Source organism: Dermacentor albipictus, chromosome 1 (assembly GCF_038994185.2).
Source record: "Dermacentor albipictus isolate Rhodes 1998 colony chromosome 1, USDA_Dalb.pri_finalv2, whole genome shotgun sequence".
Lineage (NCBI taxonomy): Eukaryota > Metazoa > Arthropoda > Arachnida > Ixodida > Ixodidae > Dermacentor > Dermacentor albipictus.
Window position 1 is genome coordinate 254498026 of NC_091821.1, and position 22112 is coordinate 254520137.

Here is a 22112-nt window from a genome sequence, read left to right on the forward strand (position 1 = left end):
TGACTGAACAAGCCAAATGTGTAACAAATGCTCGATTCTAACCAGCCAAATGTAAACCGCACTGCGAGAGTGCTCGAGAGCAACCAGTCGAATGTACGGTTAGTGTGAAGTCTTGTAAAACATGCTTTACACTCAACCACAGTTTAGATGCTCTGTCACAGTGACTCCATTATTTACAATCATGCAGCTTCTATACAGCATTAGTAATGGTTCTCTCTGATCTCTGCAGGATCACATGGTGTATTTTCTCAAGTTACGGTGGGAGACAAGAACGTCGTTGACTTTTACACAAAGCTGGGCTTCCTAGAGATTGCTTTGCCAGACTTTCTAAGCGATGACGTTTTCTTCCTTGGCCGGACCTTCTAGCCCCGAGGATGTGCCTACAGTGCATTACACTGAATAGGCATCTCTCAACTGCAGCATGCTCGCTACATTCAGAATGTGCCAGCTGTGGCATGAGCTGTTCCAAGGAGAAAGATCCCATTTTGGGTTATGTTTAGATAAACACCATGTAAATAAATTTTTAATGGATCCTTTCTCTATCACTTTTAAAAGCTTGCATCTTCTATGTGTACTGTTTCTTTCTGTAGATGTGTGAAATATACGCTTAGAAAGCGAAAAAAAAATTTTTTTTCATATTCAGGTTTTACCCTTCATTTTTGGGCAACATCCGATAACTCCCAATTTTTGCACCCCGTACAAAATCCATGGAAATTGGATTAACTCGATTTCTCCCCAATGTTTGCCCCCTTTTATAAAGAATAATAATAAAGGAAGGTGTTAGAAAACTAATGTACGCTGCCCAACATATGTGATTAAGTGGTCAATTTATGTATCGTATTAGTATTTGGTTATGTGAATATCGTATATGCCTCATTTTCGCTTAACACTCAAGCAAAAATCGGCATATATAAAAATATATTCAGTGCCTGCCGACGCTGAGAGAATGAAAGTTTGATGCTTTTCATAGCCACATTACATAACGACAATGCATTGCATCCCATTTCCCGCATGTTGCATACGAGTAAATGGCAGTGATGCACTGTAGCAAGCTAATTAACACTGCACTACGTTCCTCTGTATCGCGAACTGTAGCTCTGACATTGAGAGAATATGTGCCCAAGTACATTACATTCAAAGTTGGGTGGCCAATATGTCTATGCGACATTCTATTACTTTTGTTGCAAGAGCATATATTGGGAACCAATAAAAGTGCACATCATCTGCAGGCTTGGAGTGATGCCCGTCACCGGCAAAAAAAGCCGAGAGTGAGTGGGTCTATACTATTCCAGGCACAACCAAATTAGGAAGGCCCACAAAGCTTCAACAACACTCCCTCACCAGAACAGGAATTGGCCTCCCTGGTGCAGTATTCGGCCACCCCCTCCCAAATGGCTCACTCAATTGAGGATGACAGAAGACTAGGTGGAGCAATGAAATTAGGAAATTCGCGGGCGCTAGTTGGAATTGGTTGGCACAGGACAGGGGTAATTGGAGATCGCAGGGAGAGGCCTTCGTCCTGCAGTGGACATAAAACTGGCTGATGATGATGATAAAAATAGGAAAATAGACGACCTGACCTATCCTTGGGATAGACGCAGAAATGCTCCTAATGGATGTGACAGTGCCCATCAACAAGGGCTTGTAAGGCAAGGAAAAGCATCTCCTGGGCCCGTGTGTGCTACTTTTCGTACTCTAAAAAAAAAACAAAAAAAAGGTCAAAGTAAGGTAGGTATTGTCAAACCAATCTGCATTTGCTGTTTTTGGTAATGCGGTTTCTTTTAAACGTATCAATAATGCCCGACGAGGATTTTTAAATAGTTTTTCACAGACTTGTGAGCAGCCCTCTTTGGCATTACATGTTCCTTTGAGCAGTTTTGCTTGTATTTATCGTTTGTTAGAGTTCTCTGAAAAGTCCAGAGCTTTGGGCTGCCAGACAACAAAACCCTCCAATTCCTCCCAGTTTTTCTTTAAAAATAACGCTCAATTCTTTCTCCCAGATTGTTAAAAAGTATGTCCTGAAAATGAAGCGCCTTACTTCTATGTTGTAGCCAGGTAGACGTATGGCCGAGTTTGCAAGGTTCCACGGTGAATTTGGGGAGCACAATCAACACATACTAAGCCAAATAAAAAGACATGAGTGTTTATTCGCAACCAACAGTTTGAAGGAAATATGCATATATAAAGGAAATGGAACTGCGCCAAGCTTAAAGTTTCCTTATATTAAATTAATAAAATTTGGGGTTTAACGTGCCAAAACCACTTTCTGCTTATGAGGCACGCCGTAGTGGAGGACTCCGGAAATTTGGACCACCTTGGGTTCTTTAACGTGCACCTAAATCTAAGTACACCGGTGTTTTCGCATTTCGCCCCCATCGAAATGCGGCCGCCGCGGCCGGGATTCGATCCCGCGACCTCGTGCTCAGCAGCCCAACACCATAGCCACTGAGCAACCACGGCGGGTTTCCTTATATCTGAATATTCAAAAATAATGAAGCCCAATGAAAATCCATTTAGAGTCTGATTTTTTGTGCTAGCTCATCTTTTCCATATGAGGCTTGCATTTGGAATTTGGTTATCAGTTTGTGTAATTTGGTTAACGCGGTAGAGGATGGTAGAAGACTAGGTGTTGCGACAAAATTGGGAAATCTATAGGTGCTAATTGGAATCGGTTGGCAGTTAATTGGAGGTCGCAGGGAGAGGCCTTCATTCTGCAGTGGACATAAAATAGGCCTGGTGATGATGATATCACTATTTTGATTCCTGTGCCTTGTGTCCCATTTAACTGGCATTGTGCTTGATTATTCTTGAATATTCACATGTAAGGAGCAGCCTTTAAGCTTGGCAATGGCATAGTTCTGTTTCCTTTATGTACATGTTTTTCCTTCAATGAACAGTTAGTTGCGAGTAAGCGCTTGTGTTGGTCCTTTGCTTCAACTTCGGACGTGCTGATAATGATAATGCTCCATGGTACTTCTATGGTGAAAAAGAACTCAAATCTACCAGCTCCTGCTGCTCTAAAACAACTGAGCTTACTTCTCTTGCATGAAAAGTACAGCAACCACGTGCACATCTATACCAATGGATCGACTATGTCGTCCAGTTCTGGTGGTGCGGTGGTTATACCAATGCGAGGAATAACACTGCAGTTGAAGACATTGCATGTCATGACCTTAACGGCGGCAGAACTAACGGCTGTGTCGTGTGCTGGAATTAATTGATTCTGAAAGACCTAGTAAATTGGTTGTGTTCTCCGACTCAAAACCGGCATTACAGTGCACACAGTCAGTTCTTCGACGCGGATGTCGTGAACAGCTTACATACACAATCTTGAAACTTCATCACATCCAACAGAAAGGTCACGAGGGTGTCTTTCAATGGATATTGTGGAATCAGTGGCAATGATTCCGCTGATAACGCTGCTTGCACATCATATCAAGAAGAGCACAGCGTTCCAATTCCGCTTTCGAGGACAGACGCCACAAGGCAGCTTCAACACCTGGCACGCTGTCTCTCATTGACAGAGTGGAACCCTCACTGCAACTCTGACCTCCATTTAGACTTCCTCAACATGAAGCTACGCTTTTCTGTTGCCTTCGGTTAGGAGTTGCCTTCACAAAGGCATACTCTACTTTAATTGGAGCGACCAACAGTGCAGCATGCGAGGTTTGCGGCACCGAAGAAAATATTGACCATCTGCTGTGCCACTGTCCACGATATGCCCCAGAAAGACAAGAACTTGCCAACGCTCTCCAAAAACTTGGCAATCGGCCGCTTTCCATGCAGGTGCTACTGGAACACCACCTGCCCCATCGTTCGTCGGCCCATAAAGCGGTGAAGGCACTTTTGTGCTTCTTGAGGACGATGGGCTTGTGTGAAAGTCTCTATTAGTGCAATTACTAATAGCCCACACGTCTACGAACTCACTGCTAATTTCCTTCTTCCCTCCTCTCTCTCCCTGTCATCTTTGTTTTTCCCATTCCCCCAGTGTAGGGTAGCCAACCAGACGTTATTCTGGTTAATCTCCCTGCCTTCTGCTTTTCTCTTTCTTTCATTCTTAGGTGCAGCCTCCTGCTGTTCTCACATGCAAGGAATCTACAAAGATTTGGTTCAAGAGCAAAGCTAAGACAAAGGCAAAACAATATGAATCGTGGCCTAGGTATACAGACATTTTCATTTTACTCCACACTACATGTACTTCCAAACAGGTGTTTAAACTTTGCCTTTGTAGCAGTTGTGAGTACAACGTCCACAATGGAATAGTTACTATCACAACTGTCCACGGTGCACGAAATGAAAGTGCCCTCCCTGTACAACCAGATGTATTCGGATCCTCCTGTGGGAACACGAAACCTTTCCACTGACCGGCCAGTGTTTTTGATGAGCCTCTGTTCGATGAGGATGCGCAGTTCGGCAAGCCCTGTGCCATCAACGCACGAGATCGGCATGTACTCCCATCTGCTGTCGGTCAGCGATGATGGCAATAGGTCAATCTTGTTGCCTACTTCGATAACGCTGTCAAGAAGCTTAGGCGGCACGCCTATGTTCTCCAATGTTTGGAGAACGTTATTGCGCTGAGCATCGCGGTCTGGATGGCTCAGGTCTACCACATGAACGATGACGTCTGCAAGGACTACGTCCTCGAGTGTCGATGCGAAAGACGCCACTAGTGTTGTAGGTATGTCCGAGATAAATCCCACAGTGTCCATGTAGAGGACACGCTTCAACATGTTGAGCCGGCCCGCATGCGCGGTGACGTCGATCGTGGCGAAGAACTGGTCGCGGGGCTGTAGACGGTCGTCGTTCGTCAGCTGTTTTATGAGCGCAGTCTTTCCAGCGTTTGTGTATCCGACAACGGCCACAGTGGGGAACTCGAGCTGGCGTCGCTTCTTGCGCAATAGGCTACGCTCTCCCGTTAGTTCGCCCAGCTGCCTGCGGAGTGCCGCTTCGCGGCTCCGAAGCAGCTGTTGCTGGCGCTCGTAGTAGGTTTGGCCCGTGCCGGACATATTGCGGCCTGTGCCCTTGTGCAGATGCCAGATGCGGGCACGGTAGTACGGAATCTCGGCAAGAGCTATCTGCAGCTTGGCTTCTTTCGTGCGAGCATGGTTGCGAAAAATGTTCAGCACAACTGTGTACCTGTCGTAAATGGGCAGGCGAAAAAACTCTTGAAGTGCTACATGCTGGACACCTGTGAGGATGTCGACATTGATGAAAATGGCAGTGGCAGACTTCTCCTTGACGCTGTCCTGAATTATTTCTAGGTTTCCAGACTTGAATAATAGCTTCCTCATGTCGTTGTCAGTCTTCAGCGTCAGCCTGCCTGCGGCTTTCCAACCTGGTAACGTTTCCAACAGGGTGACTGCTTCAGCGAGTTGCAAAGCGGTAGTAGTATCCGTCCTCAACCGGCGTCCTTTCTTGATTCTAGGCTGCACTACGAGAACATCATGACCCACACGAGGCAAGTTGAGCAGGGCGAACTTGGGCTGCTGCTCTACATAGCTGCTACACTGCACAAAGTTTTCGAACTCCACGTAATCAATTTCGGTAAATGAAGTTCGTAGCGTAATTAGTGAACTATGTTTTCGGTACACGCACAACTTTGATCGAAGCGCTAGAGAAAAAAACTGACGAACAGAACAGAGATGCAGCATAGTTGCAGCGTAGCAACCTACATGTCTTGCAAGAAACGAGATATTAGGAAGTGTCACCATTGTGAAGTGTTACCGACGATAGGCGAACCATTAAAATCACGTTGGCATAGCAGACAACAAACTTGCCACCTTGCACGTGCACTACACCCACGACATGCCCACGACGTCGTAAACGACGTTGGCGAGTATGCCACTGAGCCAGCAGAGCCATGCAGAACCATGACCTACTGAACGACTTGCGCGGATGTATGGTGTATGGAATGGGGCAGTGTATCGTCCGTACGGAAAAACAATGCGAGAACTGCGGACGCTTCTACAATGACGCCACCAGTTCGGCGCTGCGATCGACCAGTGTGCCTAACGCGCGACATTTAAATATGTTATGCAAAACTTCCAGTATTTATAAACGCTCTCAAAACACAACTGAAGTTCTTATAATTTGCAAAAAAGTAAATGATACAAACTGTTCAGATACATCAATAACGTCGTCTATGCTTGCACGTTTCCGACCCCAGATCATGCAGTGTTCCTGATCGTCTGCTCAGCCAATGGCTCAGCGTTTCGGTCGCAGAAGACAAACAAACACTCGTCTGCTCGTTCCGTTAGGTAATCACGCATATGCTTTTAGTATTTCGAATGACACCAGGATGAAAAGTCCGGAAAGAGCACCTGCACTGTGCCCGGTCGGTTGCACGAGATTCCTTTCATTTTGTATCAGCCAGAAAAGCAGTCGCCAGGATGCAGCCGCTAACGTTTAGATATTTCTCTCTGTAAAAGGGCGCCGAAGGGCAAGAATACAGCCAATGCTCTGTATGTGCCTGATCTAAAGCAGCTCGGAGTAGTGATCGTTATGCAAGAGGAACCTCAATGCACGCGCGCACGCACACTCACACAAAGTACATTTGCAAACCCAGCGCTCGCCGTGCGCATAAAGGATGTGCGAACGCGACAGGAAAAACCACAGCAAGCAATAGGCGAGCTCCAAACGTACATGCATGACCTCCGCGACAACCATAATTGCCAATCTCGGAGGCCCTGTGTTGCACCATTATTGTCATCAATGACTCCAGGCTGCAGCGTCAGATGGCAATGTAGACCGGCGTGCTCTAAGGTCCCTCTATAAATTATTGAGAAACTTTAGCGTGCTCTAGAGTTACTGTATATGCTACCAAAGGTAGCATATGCAGTGACTCTAGCGTGCTCCAGCACTCCCTGCCATAGAGTTTCTCACTATAACACCTAGAGGGTAATTTGGCGCCAAGGGGGCACCGTGCCGCCCGTGCCGTCATGGGAATCTGCGAGGCTCGTGTTGGCTGGTGTTTTAAGAGGCTTCGTCTAAAACGTGGATATGGCTACGCAAATAACGCGTTCTCAAAGTAAAATCTTCATAAAATGTTTCCATTCACGCATATTACATCTTTACTCACCCACGATGCATGACCAAGCGAAGAAAAGCAAGAACAGACGACCAACTGTTTCAAAGTGAGCGCGAACCTTGTCGTCTGTCCTCCAACTTTAGCGACCCGCTGATACTTTTTACGTAACATGTAGTCGTACACACAATAACAAGTTCTCATAGTTAAACAAAACATGTTTTCGCGTAATAATAAAGCTAAACAGCTTTTCACGTGCTGTTTTAGTAGAAAATGAATGATTGTGACAGACGGAACGGTACTTGCCAAGCGCGTCTTCAAGGTCTTTTTGTAGGAAACTCTATGTTCAAAAGGTATCCTGTCTCTACGAGAACGATGCCAATCCGAATCCACAATATACCGACATTCGCATTGCCCATGCATACCACAGCATTGTACCACAGTGCAGCAGCGCCAGATTTTCCTCTAGGTAATGCGCATGCTCCCGGCCATCATCGCAAAAAGAGCCACGTTTTCGCCCCCGCACGATGCACTACCCTATTCCAGTACAATGTAGCGGCGAGAATTAGGAGTGGCGCCCTCTCGCGAGTGACGTCACGGCCAGGACGCCGCTCGCTCCGGCTCGCTCGGCTGCCGCGCGCGCTCGTTCCCTTCGTATATGCTTGGGGTATGGGTGGCTCGAGCCGTACGTATTTAAGAATACGTCGGCTTCATTCAGCTGCCATGCCTTAACCAAAGTTTCTTCTTCAAAAGCGCGTGAGTCGAGAAACATTGCGGCTTGGATATCGCAAGCTATGTAACGTTAAAGGGGTCTATGCGCCGTGTCTATCCGTGAATTAGTAAGATCTTGATGAGGGCTAGTTGTTTCATACTTGGAACTGAGGTGAAATAGCGCGAAAAAGACGAGGACACAAGGAAACAAATACCACAGACAAGCGCTTGTCTGTGGCATTTGTTTCCTTGTGTCCTCGTCTTTTTCGCGCTGTTTCACCTGCAGTTCTATCCGTGAATTTTGCGTAAAAAGAATGTCTGCAAATTCAACACGAGAAGTTGTGTATGATGCCTCGCTAAACATTTAACATTCCCTTAGTATTTAGCTATGAGAGACATTGCATTTTACATGGAAGAAAAATCTTGGTAATTGGCGTCAGCATGTTATCCGATGTTAGAAAGACACTACCCAGCGAAGCTGTCATAATGATTCTTATTACTCTGGTGTGTTGTTATATTCAAATATGGCCATTCATTAATGCTTTAAAAAATAGGCGCGCATTTCTTATGAAAAAGTTTGCTGCTACTTTCATCCTCCTCTGAAACAGGCCTCCAAAAAACGAATTGCTCATAGCTGCTAACCCGACGGCACGTCATGTAGAGTATTTACATAGTTAATTCACAAACACCATAGTAGCAATCACCTGAGAGAAAAGTTTCGTTGTTAAGATCGAGAGCCAATCAATTGAAAGTGATGAAATGTTTCATATCCTTTATCGACAATACGGCACACCCCTGATCACGTCACGGTAGCAATCGACTGTCGGTATGGTGAGGCACGCTATGCTATGTTCGCGAAACCCATCAGTGACTACAACTTCGAATTGAAACCATAAAACATTTTTTTTTACAGCGCCAACTGGAATGGCTAAAGTATTCTCGAGCTACTACAGCGCAGCTTAGATTGCCTAGAAAAGGAAAATTCAAGCACCTTCTGTCTCACCATGTCTCGATCCAGCGTTCTTTAATTATACAAACGGATGACTATTCGCTTCGTCGGTACATAAAAGAGAACCTTGCCCAACTGCAGGCTAAATAATGTTTGCTCCAATCCAATCACAAACATTCATAAAGAAAGCACCACAAGCCTTGCACATACTTTCACTTGATTTCTGACCCTCCAGCGGGGAATTTCGATATCTTCAATATGTCCCATACTACTAATGATTGACGCTTCGGCTTCTTTCTGGCTGCAGCCATGCGGTCCAACAGGCATACTTTACTAAAACAATTGGGCCGAGCAGCCTGTGCCAGTTCGCCAAACAGATTCGTCATGTATATTCCTCAAGCAACAAACACCAGTAAATTTCTCAAGTGAGTTGAACGTGTATCACGGAAAAGGAAATATATATTGATACATTCCGATTTGTATTCTGTGAATAGCTGTAAGCCTTCATTAACCTTACTTCAAATTTCCACCGCTTAAATTGTAAACACGGGAAGAACCACCTAGTTGACAAGCAGTTAAAGAAGTAAGTGGTGATTGTAGAATCTAAACTCCAGTATTAGTTAGTCCCCGTGTTGCTGCCGAGCGTTTCTGTGAAGAAATGCAAAAATTCGATATTATACCATGAACTACTCGTCGTGAGCAAACCTGTTTTAGCGGATTAAAATCAACGTAACTGTTGTAGAAGTCATATATAGCCAGCGTTTGTGACATACGTGTTGCACCGCAGCAGGTATGGTATCATAACTGGATTCCTGTATGCTATGTTTTGGCGATTGTCCATCCGCGCATGAAAAAACCGCAATGGGCTGGTCTGCGCTCCTTCGGCTGGCACTGTAGCGTTGCCTTGGAGAGCTGCATTGTTGTCTAAGAGATTAGCTCTTTGAATAAATGTTCGCAAAGGAAGACGGCGTAAAAATATATTTGAGACCACCACCATAAGTATACAAGCAGAGAGAACGAGGGCGAACAAACGAAGACACCGCAGAAAGCGCCCGGACAACGCTTGAACTGTAGCAGACGACAGGCGCGAGTCCTTGCCCTGACGTCACGCGAGCGGCGCTCGCAGCGCCCCTGTAGTTCGTTCTCGGGGCTATATGTCCATTCTCCCCATTTTCGCTGTCTCTGTTTTCGCGATCTGCTCGCGGGCTCGCGCTGCTATTTCGACATGCACAGAGTGCTTGTATTGGTGGCGAATGAATTAATTCACAAATATTAAAAAAAATGCGAACGTCTTGCGTTAGAAAAATGAGATTAGAGGCGCGGTGAGAAAGGTGAATAATGGGTGCAGGTGCCAGATGACATAACTTTTCCTTTTGTTGCCTCCATCGGAGAATTTAAAAAAATGTTTTAAAAGATGACGGCAAGGCACTGTCGTTCGTAGACCTCTCATATTCTTACACCGTGCATCTGAGTAAATCGGACGAAAGGAACTTGTAATTTTTTTTCTTGATAAAAGAAATAAAAATAGGCAAATGTGAGCTTGAAATTTTGCATTAAGCAATGTATACCACAAAGCATGATTTTTCTACAAAATTTGAGCAGTACAGAGCAGTAGTAACCGCGAAAATTTTTTTCTTTGATTTAAAGAAAAAACAAACGCACAACCCTGTGTCTGACAGAGATGAGACGTAGACACCATCTATAGCTGTCACAACAAGCTCACAAAAGCGAGCAAGTGGTTAGAAAAGAAACTATTCTGATACTTTAATTTTTTAAGTTGACATTATGTTTCATTTTTGCTTCTACAAGTGCTCGATGTTGAATGCGAAACTGTGTCTGGCTTTGTACAGCCAAGTGAGAACACGTCATTGCTTTACACGTTGTGGCTTGGATGAAAACAAACTCAACGTCTGCTGCTGCATGGTCTGCCGCTGTTCCTGCCGTTCTGTGGTCCTCACGTGATGCTCAGGATCGTACGCTCTTGAGCTGTCATGCTCGTATAGTAGTATATGATGCATTTATTTTACGCATTTGCGATTATTCTGTGTGCTGGCATCGTTCGAAGCACGAGCGACTCGTCTATGAAAGAACTTCCAGATTGCTCCCAGGCTTCGAAACCGAGTGGCGCGAGGAAGACGTTCAGGTGAGAGCATGACTCATAACGCGGTTAGTGGCTGAACGTTTCTTCAGAAGTTAGTTCCATCCATAGTTTACGGAGCACATTGATCACTGTTGCGGTATCATTAATGTCACTTTTAATTATGCTGTCTATGCACCATCCCACGCACATTTTTCCTGTTCAGTCAGGACACAGGTATTTTTCGTGCCGGTGTCTTGCAACTCTTGTTGTCTAGTTAGTTAAAAAAAAAAGAAAGCTCTTTTATATTCCTGTGCATATGTTAAGGTTAAGTCTCTGGCAGAACGACAATGCGTGTTTTGTCATCGTCAGAATGTCAATCGAACGTTGCTTCTTGGTGTGTCGACTCACTCACAGCTGGCATTAAATTTGTAGCATTTTGGAAACCCACACCTCGGGACTTTAGGGTCCTTTATTGTTGTTTTTATTAAAAGAGAGGACGCTGATTTCTCAGTGCAAAAACTAAGCCCAATATATGTGCTTTCTTACAGCGAGTTATTTATTGTGAGCACACTCGATGGCAAAATATCGGCTCTGGATCCCCAGGCTCATGGAAATCTTGTGTGGTCGCACGAAACTGGACCGGGAGGGCTTCTTTCTTCAAGCCTCAGTAAACTAGAAGTAAGAAATGCGATGCCATTATTATTATTATTATTATTATTATTATTATTATTATTATTATTATTATTATTATTATTATTATTCCAATAAAAATTGATTGCATCCAGTGCATACGCTCATACATGTCAGTTGCAGTTGTTACTTCTACTTCATTGTGAAAATATTCATATGTATCACCCGATTTATAGATAAATGTGACTGAAATGTAAATTTCATGATGAAATTCACCAACTTGACTTAGTGATTGTGGTCACAAGTTTCCTGCAATAATCGCTAGAAGAAATGCAGTTGGTGTGTTGTCTTTGTGCACACGCACAATCGTTGTGATTTGTTGCATTGATAACGCAATATTTCGTTTAAAATTGTAAATTTGCAAACTCGCAAAGCCATTATAGACCAGAAGGACGGGGGTCAGGCAAATCTGTGTACTACACACAATTTCCATACTGGTTGAACTACCATGCTTGCAGGTGCAGTAGACACTAGTGCCCAATTTCACTCTGGTACTTTATAAGAAATTTTATGGTTGTGGGGACTTGAGTGCCTTTCAAAGGTAGTAGCTTTATCATGGTAGAGCCCTCCTTTGTAGCTTTGTGCTAGACTCTCTAATGGATGACAATCTTCACTTCAGTGAGTATTTAAAAAAAAACACAAAAAAACATTATTCTTATGAAAACTAAGGAGAATCATTCAGTGCCGGCTGTTGCAGTCTTGGAATGTAACCATGTATAATGTGTGCTTTTTTATTTTTGGCCTTTTAGTGTTTTAGAAACAGCCTGACACAAAATATTTTCGAGGAATAGTATATCTGACAACATGAGTGCCATCCAACTTCTTTTATTCCCTTAACTGCCGATGAGAAGGTAACTTATAATGAACTTTCCACAATTTTTTCACATGTGTTTCACATGTTTCACATGTGCTTTCACAAGTTTTTCCTATCTATCATGGTGTGCAATCCTATCGTATTTGCTGCACCCCTAACAAACATTTTTATTACACAATTTTTTCTTCCTTTAGTGTACTTCCAAAAAGGCAACCTCACCATGGAAGTTTGGAAGTACACTAAAGGATGAAAAAATTGTCTAATAAAAATGTTTGTTAGGGTTTCAACAAATACGATAGGATTGCATACCATGATAGATAGGTGCCATATCCTTGACACCCGAGTATGCGCGGGCAAATGATTTTTAAAGAATGCCTTTATTCTTGTCTTGGTTATCTTTGACGCCTGAGGGTGCACAGGTTTATGAAGTATGTGTTCTGAAATAAAATAGTTGCGAGTGTTGTCTTTTCTTGTGTGTTTTCGCTGTGTCTGTGTCAGTGCGCTGCTTCACTGGCAAGTTATGATGATTAATAACCAACTAGCCCAACTTTCCACATTACTGAATTTCTTTTATTTTGTCTTAACAAAGCACTGGTTAGTTCCACTAGTATGCTTACCAAGAAATTTCCATGTAAGCTGTTGTGATATTCAGCAGTGAGCCTTGCTGAGTGAAGAGCTGTCAGATGATGTTCTTACTACAGTCGAGCCCATATATAATGAGTGACCTTGCGTAGTGCAAAACTCATGCATAGTAAACATCCTTTCATCCGTCGTACAAACTTTGCAAGAAAGCCTACAGTTCACTTGCAGTGACCTTATTGCTGCACTAAGTTGGTTCAAATGAATTGAGCAAACTGCAACATCACAGCATCAGGATTACTTGTTCCACAAACTAAGTCACAGAGATTGCACACTTGAAAGTTTGTAAGAGGGCATGTATGATGCACAGTGCTGTGGGGAATGTAGGCACTCATTGTGTTGTTACTTCAACTTCAGGGTCACTTACCCACATTTTCCAAGACTTCTTAAATGCTTGCAGAGGGACTGCACTACCCCTTAAACCTGACTGTGGATGCAGCCATAAGTTAAGTGCAAAATGGGACAAAGCTTTATAATGGATTCAGAGTTGCAAGAAAGCTACCATGCCATGGTAGGTGACTACACACACTGCAAGCACACGGATTGTCTGGCAAAAGTTGAGAGTGCAATAATTGAGTAGACATTGCTTTACCCTTTACCTGCCATGAGAAATTTCTAAGAAATTCAATAGTGTGGAATTTTTTATATACCTGCATATTTTGCATCAATTTTTTTCTAGAAAGATATGATTCCAGGAATTCCTATTGTATTTTTATTGGTATTGTTAAAAAAGATAGCAAAAGTCATTGTGTATTAATTATCTGTCAAGTATAAGAAAATGCACGTGAAAACATGTGCAAAAATTGTTGAAAGTTGACGAGTGAACTCTACATTGGCACCAGAGCATGTTCATTGTGATGACAAGTTACCTCATCAATGGCAGTTACCTTGGTAACATGTCCTTGGCAAAAAAGTTGCTCTGTGGTTTTATTATTACTATTATTATTTTTCCCCACATTAGACATTGACCTGGCATATTTGTCACCCTCAAGGGTTGTTTTGAGGAAAAGCATAATAAACTCTTTTAGTGATCATATTTTGTACCACTTAGTTCACTGTGAGTGGGCCTGACTGTAATCTCTTTCATTGTCCTGTGGTTTTGCAGTGTGCTTGTAGTGTGAAGTAAACAATCCAATAGATGAGTTGGAAGACCTATGAAGCAGCTTTCTTGCAATCCGAAATTTTACGCACAATGACGACACGGCCAGTCCTTCTTGCAATTGTTAGGTGCAGTGTAGCATCTCTCATGCTTGGGTTCTTTAAATTCCTGTGCTGTGTGACGCACTCCGTTTGTGACAGTGTCATTCAGGCAGAAATAATGGAATCTAAAGCGTGTGAAAGCATTATTGAGGCACCAGAATGGATCACCCGATACGCAGACATCTCCAGAAGCTGTACACGCTCTAGCAGATGCCACATTGAACCTATGATTTGTAGTAAGGGCGATTTGTGCCACTGTTGTGCATGAAATTTCACAGTGCAGAAAAACTGCTTTGCAGGTATTGGAATTCATCTATTAATGTTAATGTGAATGCTAAAGTAAATTCCTAGTGTTGCTGTTATTCGCCACCCTGTGTTTCTACAGTAAGGTCTTCTTTTATGAAGGCTTTGTAGATGGTTCTGCTTTGATGTTGGCATTGCTAACCTTTAGCTAGTATCATGGCATTATGCTATTTTATTTTATTTTTTCAGATGCGTAACAGAGGTCAGCGGGTGCGTCTTGTGCCATCGTTGGATGGCTCCTTATACAAATTCGATGGGGAGACTGTGGAGCCACTACCTATGTCTGCAGATTTCCTGCTGAGGAGTTCATATCGTTTAGGTGATGATCTTGTCATCACAGGTGGCAAAGAGGCTCGCACTTATGGAATTAATATTCACACGGGGCAGGTATAGTAGCTCTTGTATTTATTTATTTATTTATTTATTTATTTATTTATTTATATTGCACTTGTATATCACCATTGTCTTCTTTAACGTTTCTTGCTTAAATGTGCACTACTTCAAGAACGGTGGTTCTGTGCTAGAAAAGAGCTCCATCACATGCATTTCATGGTGCTGTATTTATGTGTCCTTGACTTGGGTAATAAATTAATATCTGTTGATTTTGGAGGCATAAATTTTATTATTATGTATGTCAGTATAGTGCTTCATGAAAGCATATAATTTCAACAATTTACATTGTTACTAGCGGTGCCTCAGGCACAGGAATTAGTATTGTTGAAGTAACTTTCCAAGTTGCACTGCACTTGTCGAAGTTGTAATCAGTATGATTGGTAATAGCAGCATTAAAACAAACTGCCTGATAGTTGTTTCTCAGTTAAGGGTACAGATGTTGTATTGGCCCTCTGTTGAGGCATCAGCTTACTGCCGCAGTGGTTGCTTTTACTGCGTTTACTCTTACAGCTATCATGCCATAATTGCTTATTTTTTGTCTTGCTCATGCAACATTCATGTATTATGTGTTGCATGTACCTCTTGTCGCATCATGCAAAGCACCTCCAGAATAGCTTTACTGCAACTACACAACATAAACTTGTATTCTTATATATTGGTGTGGTGTTTGCATGCAGGTAAGGTACATCTGCACCATGGGTGGCTGTGACAACACAAAGGAAGACTTCAGCACTGAGGACGTCTTAGTTGTGAAGCGCAACACCCAGACTGTCAGAGCTATTGAACCACGTTCTGGACGAGAAAAGTGTGTGGAGTTCATTGCTTTGATTTCTTTCTTTATCTGCATGGTGATGAGTATACAGCTGGTCACTGCCATTTGGTGCAACCCCCTCTCAGCACATTACACTAAACTCATTGTGGATGTGAATATCCCAAGAATAAGACAGTTTACGGCTATTTGTTGTCCATTTCGAAATGGCCAAGACCACACTCACTCAATTTCAGCACTGCTATGTTTTTTTTTTTTTAATAAATTACTTGAGATAGCTAAGGCAAGAGCATTCATTAGTACCTGGAAGGGCGGGGGTATTCTGTAAGAGTCCACGTAATGGACTCTTACAGAATACCCCCCCCCCCCCCCATCCTGTTCGCAGTTTTTTTTTTCTTTTTCTTCCCTAGTGCAGGCAGCAGCGCACTGAAATTGAACTTCAGGAATCCTTGCATGGAATTAGTTTTAAGGTGAATTTTTGGAAGGTGTCATGCACCTGTTGGCCCAATGCCTTCTGTGAATTTTCAAAGGAAATTGCATGTAGTGCTAGTCATTTACCTTTGCTGATTCTCCCCCTCCTCTCCTTCATTCTTTGCAACCACGTTACTGCCTTCACCTGGAAAGGGGTCCTGAAACACTTTTTGAACATAGTAGGAAAACATTGCTGATCTGTACAAGAGGTTCCTGGGAACATGTGAGCCAAATATTATTGCAATGCATGCAAAAAGAAATTTACAGTCTTGTGTCACGAACAGCAAAAAGTGGCTTGCTCTCACCCTTGCAGTGTCGTTGCAGGCAGCTGGACCCACCAAGAGATATTGGCTGATTTCATGATCGCGAGAACATTCTCAGTAATACTATAATAGCTCATCTTGAGTTGAATAGATGAACCGTATATATGTCTGCGATCTCAAAAAAACAGACAAATAATTTAATTTTTGCACTGCTGGTTGACATATGACAGTTTTGCATAGCGTAGTCCGCTACAGCTGCCACGGGGTGCTGCGACGAGCCTTCTTGCTGCTGAGACACTCAACTTTGGGCAGGGCTTTGCCCCCTTAGCATTTCACTTGTGTAGCCTCCAGTGCACTAGCAGAGATGAAATAGAAAATCGCACATCGGTGTGATAACTCTGCTTTTACTTGAAGGATTAGAAAAAAATTTTTGCAGCATGACATTTGTGAGATTACATTCTTTAATAGTGAGGCCATTTTATGATTACTTAGAAAAGTGTTCTAGGGCCCCTTCAAGTTTGCTTTCTGGGTTGCATCTTCTCATTGGCATGCACCACGCCAGCCCCTATCTTGTATTAATGGACACTGCCTCATTTGTCCCTATAGCTGCCAATTTTATTTCTCCTTTCTGGAAGCTCATTTTCACTGTAGTGCCTTCTCTTTGTGTCTGTACAATCTGTTAAGGAACTAAAATTTATGAATGAATTAATCAATTTATGGGTGGACTGTGAACTGGTGGAGAGTAGATGCAGGGTGTTTTGGTGGGTTGAGCCACTCCTTAATTCTTAGGGTGTGATCTATGGTTCTTTGCTTTCTCACTGCTTTGCTTGTTTGTTGTTACTCATGAACATTGGCTTTAGAAACAAATTTTCTTTCTTCAGTTATTAGAGAGTTTTGAAAGCAGTGACAGTAGTCAACGGTCTATGACAGAATTGCTCATTTGAAAGAAACTCCCAAAGAAAAAAACAGACTGCAGCTTGCAGTTAACTATTTCCTTACCACACCAAATCTGCTGCGCTGATATTTAGTTGTTCTGTGATTAAAAGTAATAAATAATAGCTGTAATGTATGTTGTCATAGTGAACTGTTACATTAGTTTTGTTCTTTTGAATGAAAACAATGCAGAACAAAACATGTACTCTACTTATGAAATGTAGACCATATATGATGTTATAGTTCTACCAAGCTAAAAATTTGACTTTTCCTAATGTATCTTCTATGATGCCTGCACCATGTGATTAAGTAGTAACTTCGTAATTGAGAAGAAAAGGTTACATTGCTAAATGCACCAAAAATGTAGTTATTAATTCATTGTCATCTTTTCATCACTGAGTATCCAGTCCTTCTGTGCTCTTTCGGTATGCGGGCAGAAAATGTGAGCACTGTTCCATCATGATTGAAAGTTTGTGGAATCTATTTTTCCTGGAGCCAAGTACTTTGAGCCAGGCGTTATGATCTGGACTATGAGCTGGGCTTTAAGCTTGTAGGCACTGGATAGCATGTCTTGAGCATCAGTGAAGATAACTGTTTACACAAGTGATGGTGGTGCAGGGGAAATAATTGATAGACAGGTCACTGCAGGGGATTAAGCTGAGAGGTTGAACTATTGAGAGGTGAAAGGCTTCTCTCAGTGGCCGTTAGGATTTTAACAACCATTCTATGCCATCAGATACAATGGCTACTGATATCGGTAGCCACTCAGAATGACTGTGTAGTTGCTTTCAGCCACCTTTGAACATGATAGTCAATATATGAATGTCTATTGTCAGCGTGTGTGTGCCAACGATATTAGTCAGTGAAAGGCTAATTTGTCATTTGCTGCTTCTGTTTGGGTATTTTTAAAAAATTTTTTCTTGTCGATAGCAGTGTAACTGAAACTGCTGCTGGCATTCACTGTAGTGTTCGTGCCTTTTTTTTTCACCCCCAGGTGGAACTTCAGTGTTGGTGAGAACCAGCTCACTGTGTTGAAGGGCTTGATGGCCAGTTGTGCTGGCAGCGGCAGTCAGAGTAGTGACACCGACTCTTATGTGGTGGAAGAGCCCTCAAATTGCTCCAGTGAAGGAGGTTGCTCTAAGGAGAGCCTTATTCAAGTGGTGGTGCCAGAAGGCCTGGTTGCCTCCACCAGTGCCAGTGAGGGATCACTGGAATGGTCTGTCAAGGTAGGTACGCTTCCTTCCCCCACAGACTTGCAAGAGCAACAATGCCCTGATGTTTTTTTATGTTGAGACATTGATTTTATTTCATTTCCTTCTAGCTTCTGAGCCCAGTTGTTGGAGCATGGCATTTACGGAATGGGGAGTTGGAGGTTGTTGACCTTTTTGAGCACAGTCGAATCCTTGGTCTGGATGGCCCTAACCAAAGCAAAGAAAGCAACCCTGTACTCTATCTTGGTAAGTGGCATGTAGCACTGATCTGGAATGTTAAATCCATGGGAGACACACAGCTGGGTGGTTTCTCACTGCACTTACTTTAAACCAAAAATTGTCTTTAAACCAAAAAGCGATTGTTTGTTTGTAAAACTGTCTGATGAAAAGTCTTTGTATTTAGTCCTTCATTCATTTGTCAAATTCAGCGCAGCCATGAATGGCTTGTTCTGCTTTCTTGCTATGTTTTTTTGTTTCAATCAATCAATGTTATTATTATTAGACATTACAATTACAAGGAAAATGTAATACAGAAGGAGGTCCCAAAGTAAAAACTGTCAGGGGGACCTCCTGATACTACATATATAAAATATATAATATAGGATTAGCAGCGAAGAAAAGAACAGCGTGAAAATACAATCTGCATATTAGAAGTAATTAATGAAACATCAGGTAGTTGAAGGTTACACAAAAATGAGCAAGAATAATTCTATATTGAAATTCACAAGAAGGTATGAACATTACAGTAATTGAATAGGAGTATAATGATTATGTAACAACAGTGCACAATCCAACAGTGCAACAAAACTAATTTACAAATGGCTAATAATATATGAACAAACAAGAAAAACAAGAAAACATGGCTACACAGTAATGAATGTATACACGCACGCATACACACATACACATATACACACATATATATACATACACATATATAGTGTACATATATACATACATATGCATACACATATAAACATATATACACTTGTCTAATAATCAGGTAAAGTATGTTGTTAGTAAGAACTGTTTTAGAAGCCACTGGAAACAGTGTAGTGAAGAGCATGATCTAATATTTGATGGCAGTGAATTCCAAAACGAAATTGCAGAAAAGAAGGTTGTCATTTTACCGTAGTTAGTGTTGACTTTAGGAAGGAAGAGATTATTATTTTCAGAAAACCGCGTGTTATTTGTATTGAAAAGTTGCGTTGGGGGAAGTAACTCAGTTGGAATGTCACTGTTTCTACTTCTATACAATATAAGAATTAGTTTGAGTTGAAATGTGCAGGTTAAGGGTACAATGTACTCTAATTTACCTCTAATTTTGCTTCCTTAGTTACTACTTTACTCTGTCCGAGTCAATAATTGTTAATTTCAGAACGTGTAAATGTTTCATCTATCACGGTATATGTGAGTCTGAAAGTTCACTAGGGTTGAGGATTGGGCGAGTTGGTATTGCATTCTAAAACTGGTACACTGCAACATAGAAAGGAAGAAACAAGCCGAGCCGGCCCGATAAAAGAGCAGAGTGCTGACTTCCAACTGGTTTATTGGCAGGTTGCATGAAATATATAGCTACAAGAAAGCATCAAGTAATGTCATCACCCCACTTACAAAATGTCACATCGATAGATGACTACACCATCATGAGTCGCAGAACGCGCAATTCTGTCATGCACGGTTAAACTGATTAAGAAAACTTCCTTCCTGTGAAGGTAGGTACAAAGATGGTGCGCTAACGCACGTGCTGCCAACCCTTGCTACGAGATCAGCTTCAATAATCTCTCGCGTAAGTTGTGATCGGTGCTTTTATTTAGCACTTCACACCAGTAAAAATTTGGCTTACATCCACAGTCGCGGCTTAAAGTGTGAAATCACATCTACACCGTTGGTGTGATCGCTGCCTTAATGAAAGGCTAAAAGAACATGATTACAGTGTGCACCGAGCTATACAGGGACACTTAGGAATTCACTGTCACAACTGTGGATGTAAGCCGAACTTTTATCGGTGTGAAATGCTATAAAAAAAAGCACCGATCACAACTTACGCGAAAGATTCTTGTAGCTGATCTCGTAGCAAGGGCTGACAGCATGTGTGTTAGTGTGCCATCTTTGTGCCTATCTTCACAGGAAGTAAGCTTTCTTAATCTGTTTAACCGTGCATCACAGAATTGCGTGTTCTGTGACTCATGATGGTGTAGTCTTCTATTGGTGTGACATTTTGTGAGTGTTTTGACGACATTGCTTGATGCTTTCTTGTAGCTGTGTATTTCGTGGAACCTACCAATAAACCAGTTGGAAGTCGGCACTCTGCTCTTTTATTGGGCCGGCTCGGCTTGTTTCTTCCTTTCTATGTTGCACTGTACAGTCGAGTCCCGATAATTCGAAGCCGCTTAATTGGAATTTTCGGTTAATTAGAAGTGAAGTGCTGGTCCCATCAGTTTTGCATGTAATCCTATAGAAGAAATCGCTCGATAATTTGAAGTCCTCATCCAGTAATATTGTTTAATTGGAAGTTAATTTTCAGCCGGGATCCTTGAGGTGACTGTCATTCTTTGGTAGAATGTGCAATTTTTCAAGTGTTGCAACAGTTCCCTGCTCCATGTTGGCGTCATCGCCACCACAGCTGCCCGCAACGCCATCCCTCTTGGAGCGGCGCTGCAAGATTAGTCTTGCAGCGTGCGCAGCGTAGGTCGAGGTGTGTGTTGGTCGAGCGCCTTTGAGCGGGTAGCTCGTAGGCTAGGTTGTTCCACGGGTGATTCGGAATTGACTGTACCTAGTCGCGCAGTTTATAGCCATGGCAAACCGTGGCTCTTATTGCACGCTCGACCTGGCAACGAAAGTCGAGGTTTTGAAGGAAGTTGAGAAGGGAGGTGCCGCCAAACAAGACATAGCGCGGAGGTACGGGATCAAGCCGAATACGCTCTCAAACTACATCAAGAACAAGCGCACTATAATGGATGCATTTGAGAACGACAAGTTCAAGACTTCTCGGAAGCGAATGCGCACCGGCGCTCACCCAGAGTAGGAGAAGGCTCTGCTGGTTTGGATTAGGGAGGCCAGGAGCAACAAACTTCCTCTCAGCGGAGACATCGTTGCGATGAAAGCCCAAACGCTTGCAGCAATGTTGGGGATCGATGACTTTGTTTCGTCAGATGGATGGCTGACACGCTTAAAGATCGCCATGACCTGGTTTTCAAGAGCGTGTGTGGTGAAAAGGCGTCCGTTAACCAGGAAACATGCGCCACGTGGAAGGACGGAAAGCTGCGTGAATATCTCGCCGAATACAGACCGGAAGACATCTGCAATGCAGGTGAGACTGCACTCTTATATCGGCTTCTACCAGAGAAGACCCTGACATTCAAGGACGACGACTGTGCTGGGGGCAAGCGCAGCAAGGAGAGAGTGTCGGTGCTGATCGCGGCAAACATGACTGGCACGGAACGATGTCGGTTACTTGTGATCGGGAAAGCCGCGAAGCCGAGATGTTTTAAAGGCGTGAAGACGCTGCCTGTGGACTATGAGGTGAACAAAAAAGTGTGGATGACGGCCGAAATCTTCAAGAGCTGGATAAGCAAATTGGACCGCAAGTTTGCTGCTTCGAACCGCAAGGTGTTGTTCCTTGTCGATCACTGCAGTGCTCACGTGAATGTGCCAGCCTT

General features: G+C 42.9%; 3 protein-coding genes across 7 annotated transcripts in view; 2 read left to right on the top strand and 1 right to left on the bottom strand.

Moving 5' to 3' along the window:
• The window catches only part of Oga (O-GlcNAcase), an 89280-nt gene extending 88726 nt beyond the window's left edge, over positions 1-554 (top strand). For all 4 annotated transcript variants that reach the window (XM_065431243.1, XM_065431251.1, XM_065431259.1 and 1 more), the window contains one exon: positions 230-554. In XM_065431243.1, coding sequence (XP_065287315.1) covers positions 230-366 — 137 coding nt within the window. In that variant the 3' untranslated portion in view covers positions 367-554. The remainder of the gene's footprint in view (positions 1-229) is intronic.
• Positions 555-4156: 3602 nt separating this feature from the next.
• LOC135901461 (putative GTP-binding protein 6) lies at positions 4157-5939 on the bottom strand. Its single transcript, XM_065431274.1, has one exon. The coding sequence runs from the start codon at positions 5709-5711 to the stop codon at positions 4179-4181; it is 1533 nt and encodes a 510-aa protein (XP_065287346.1). The 5' UTR covers positions 5712-5939; the 3' UTR covers positions 4157-4178.
• A 4491-nt stretch (positions 5940-10430) lies between these two features.
• The window catches only part of LOC135901499 (eukaryotic translation initiation factor 2-alpha kinase 3-like), a 100758-nt gene continuing 89076 nt past the window's right edge, over positions 10431-22112 (top strand). For both annotated transcript variants that reach the window (XM_065431296.1, XM_065431303.1), the window contains exons 1-6: positions 10431-10827; positions 11313-11442; positions 14600-14797; positions 15481-15608; positions 18234-18465; positions 18561-18696. In XM_065431296.1, coding sequence (XP_065287368.1) covers positions 10694-10827; positions 11313-11442; positions 14600-14797; positions 15481-15608; positions 18234-18465; positions 18561-18696 — 958 coding nt within the window. In that variant the 5' untranslated portion in view covers positions 10431-10693. The remainder of the gene's footprint in view (positions 10828-11312; positions 11443-14599; positions 14798-15480; positions 15609-18233; positions 18466-18560; positions 18697-22112) is intronic.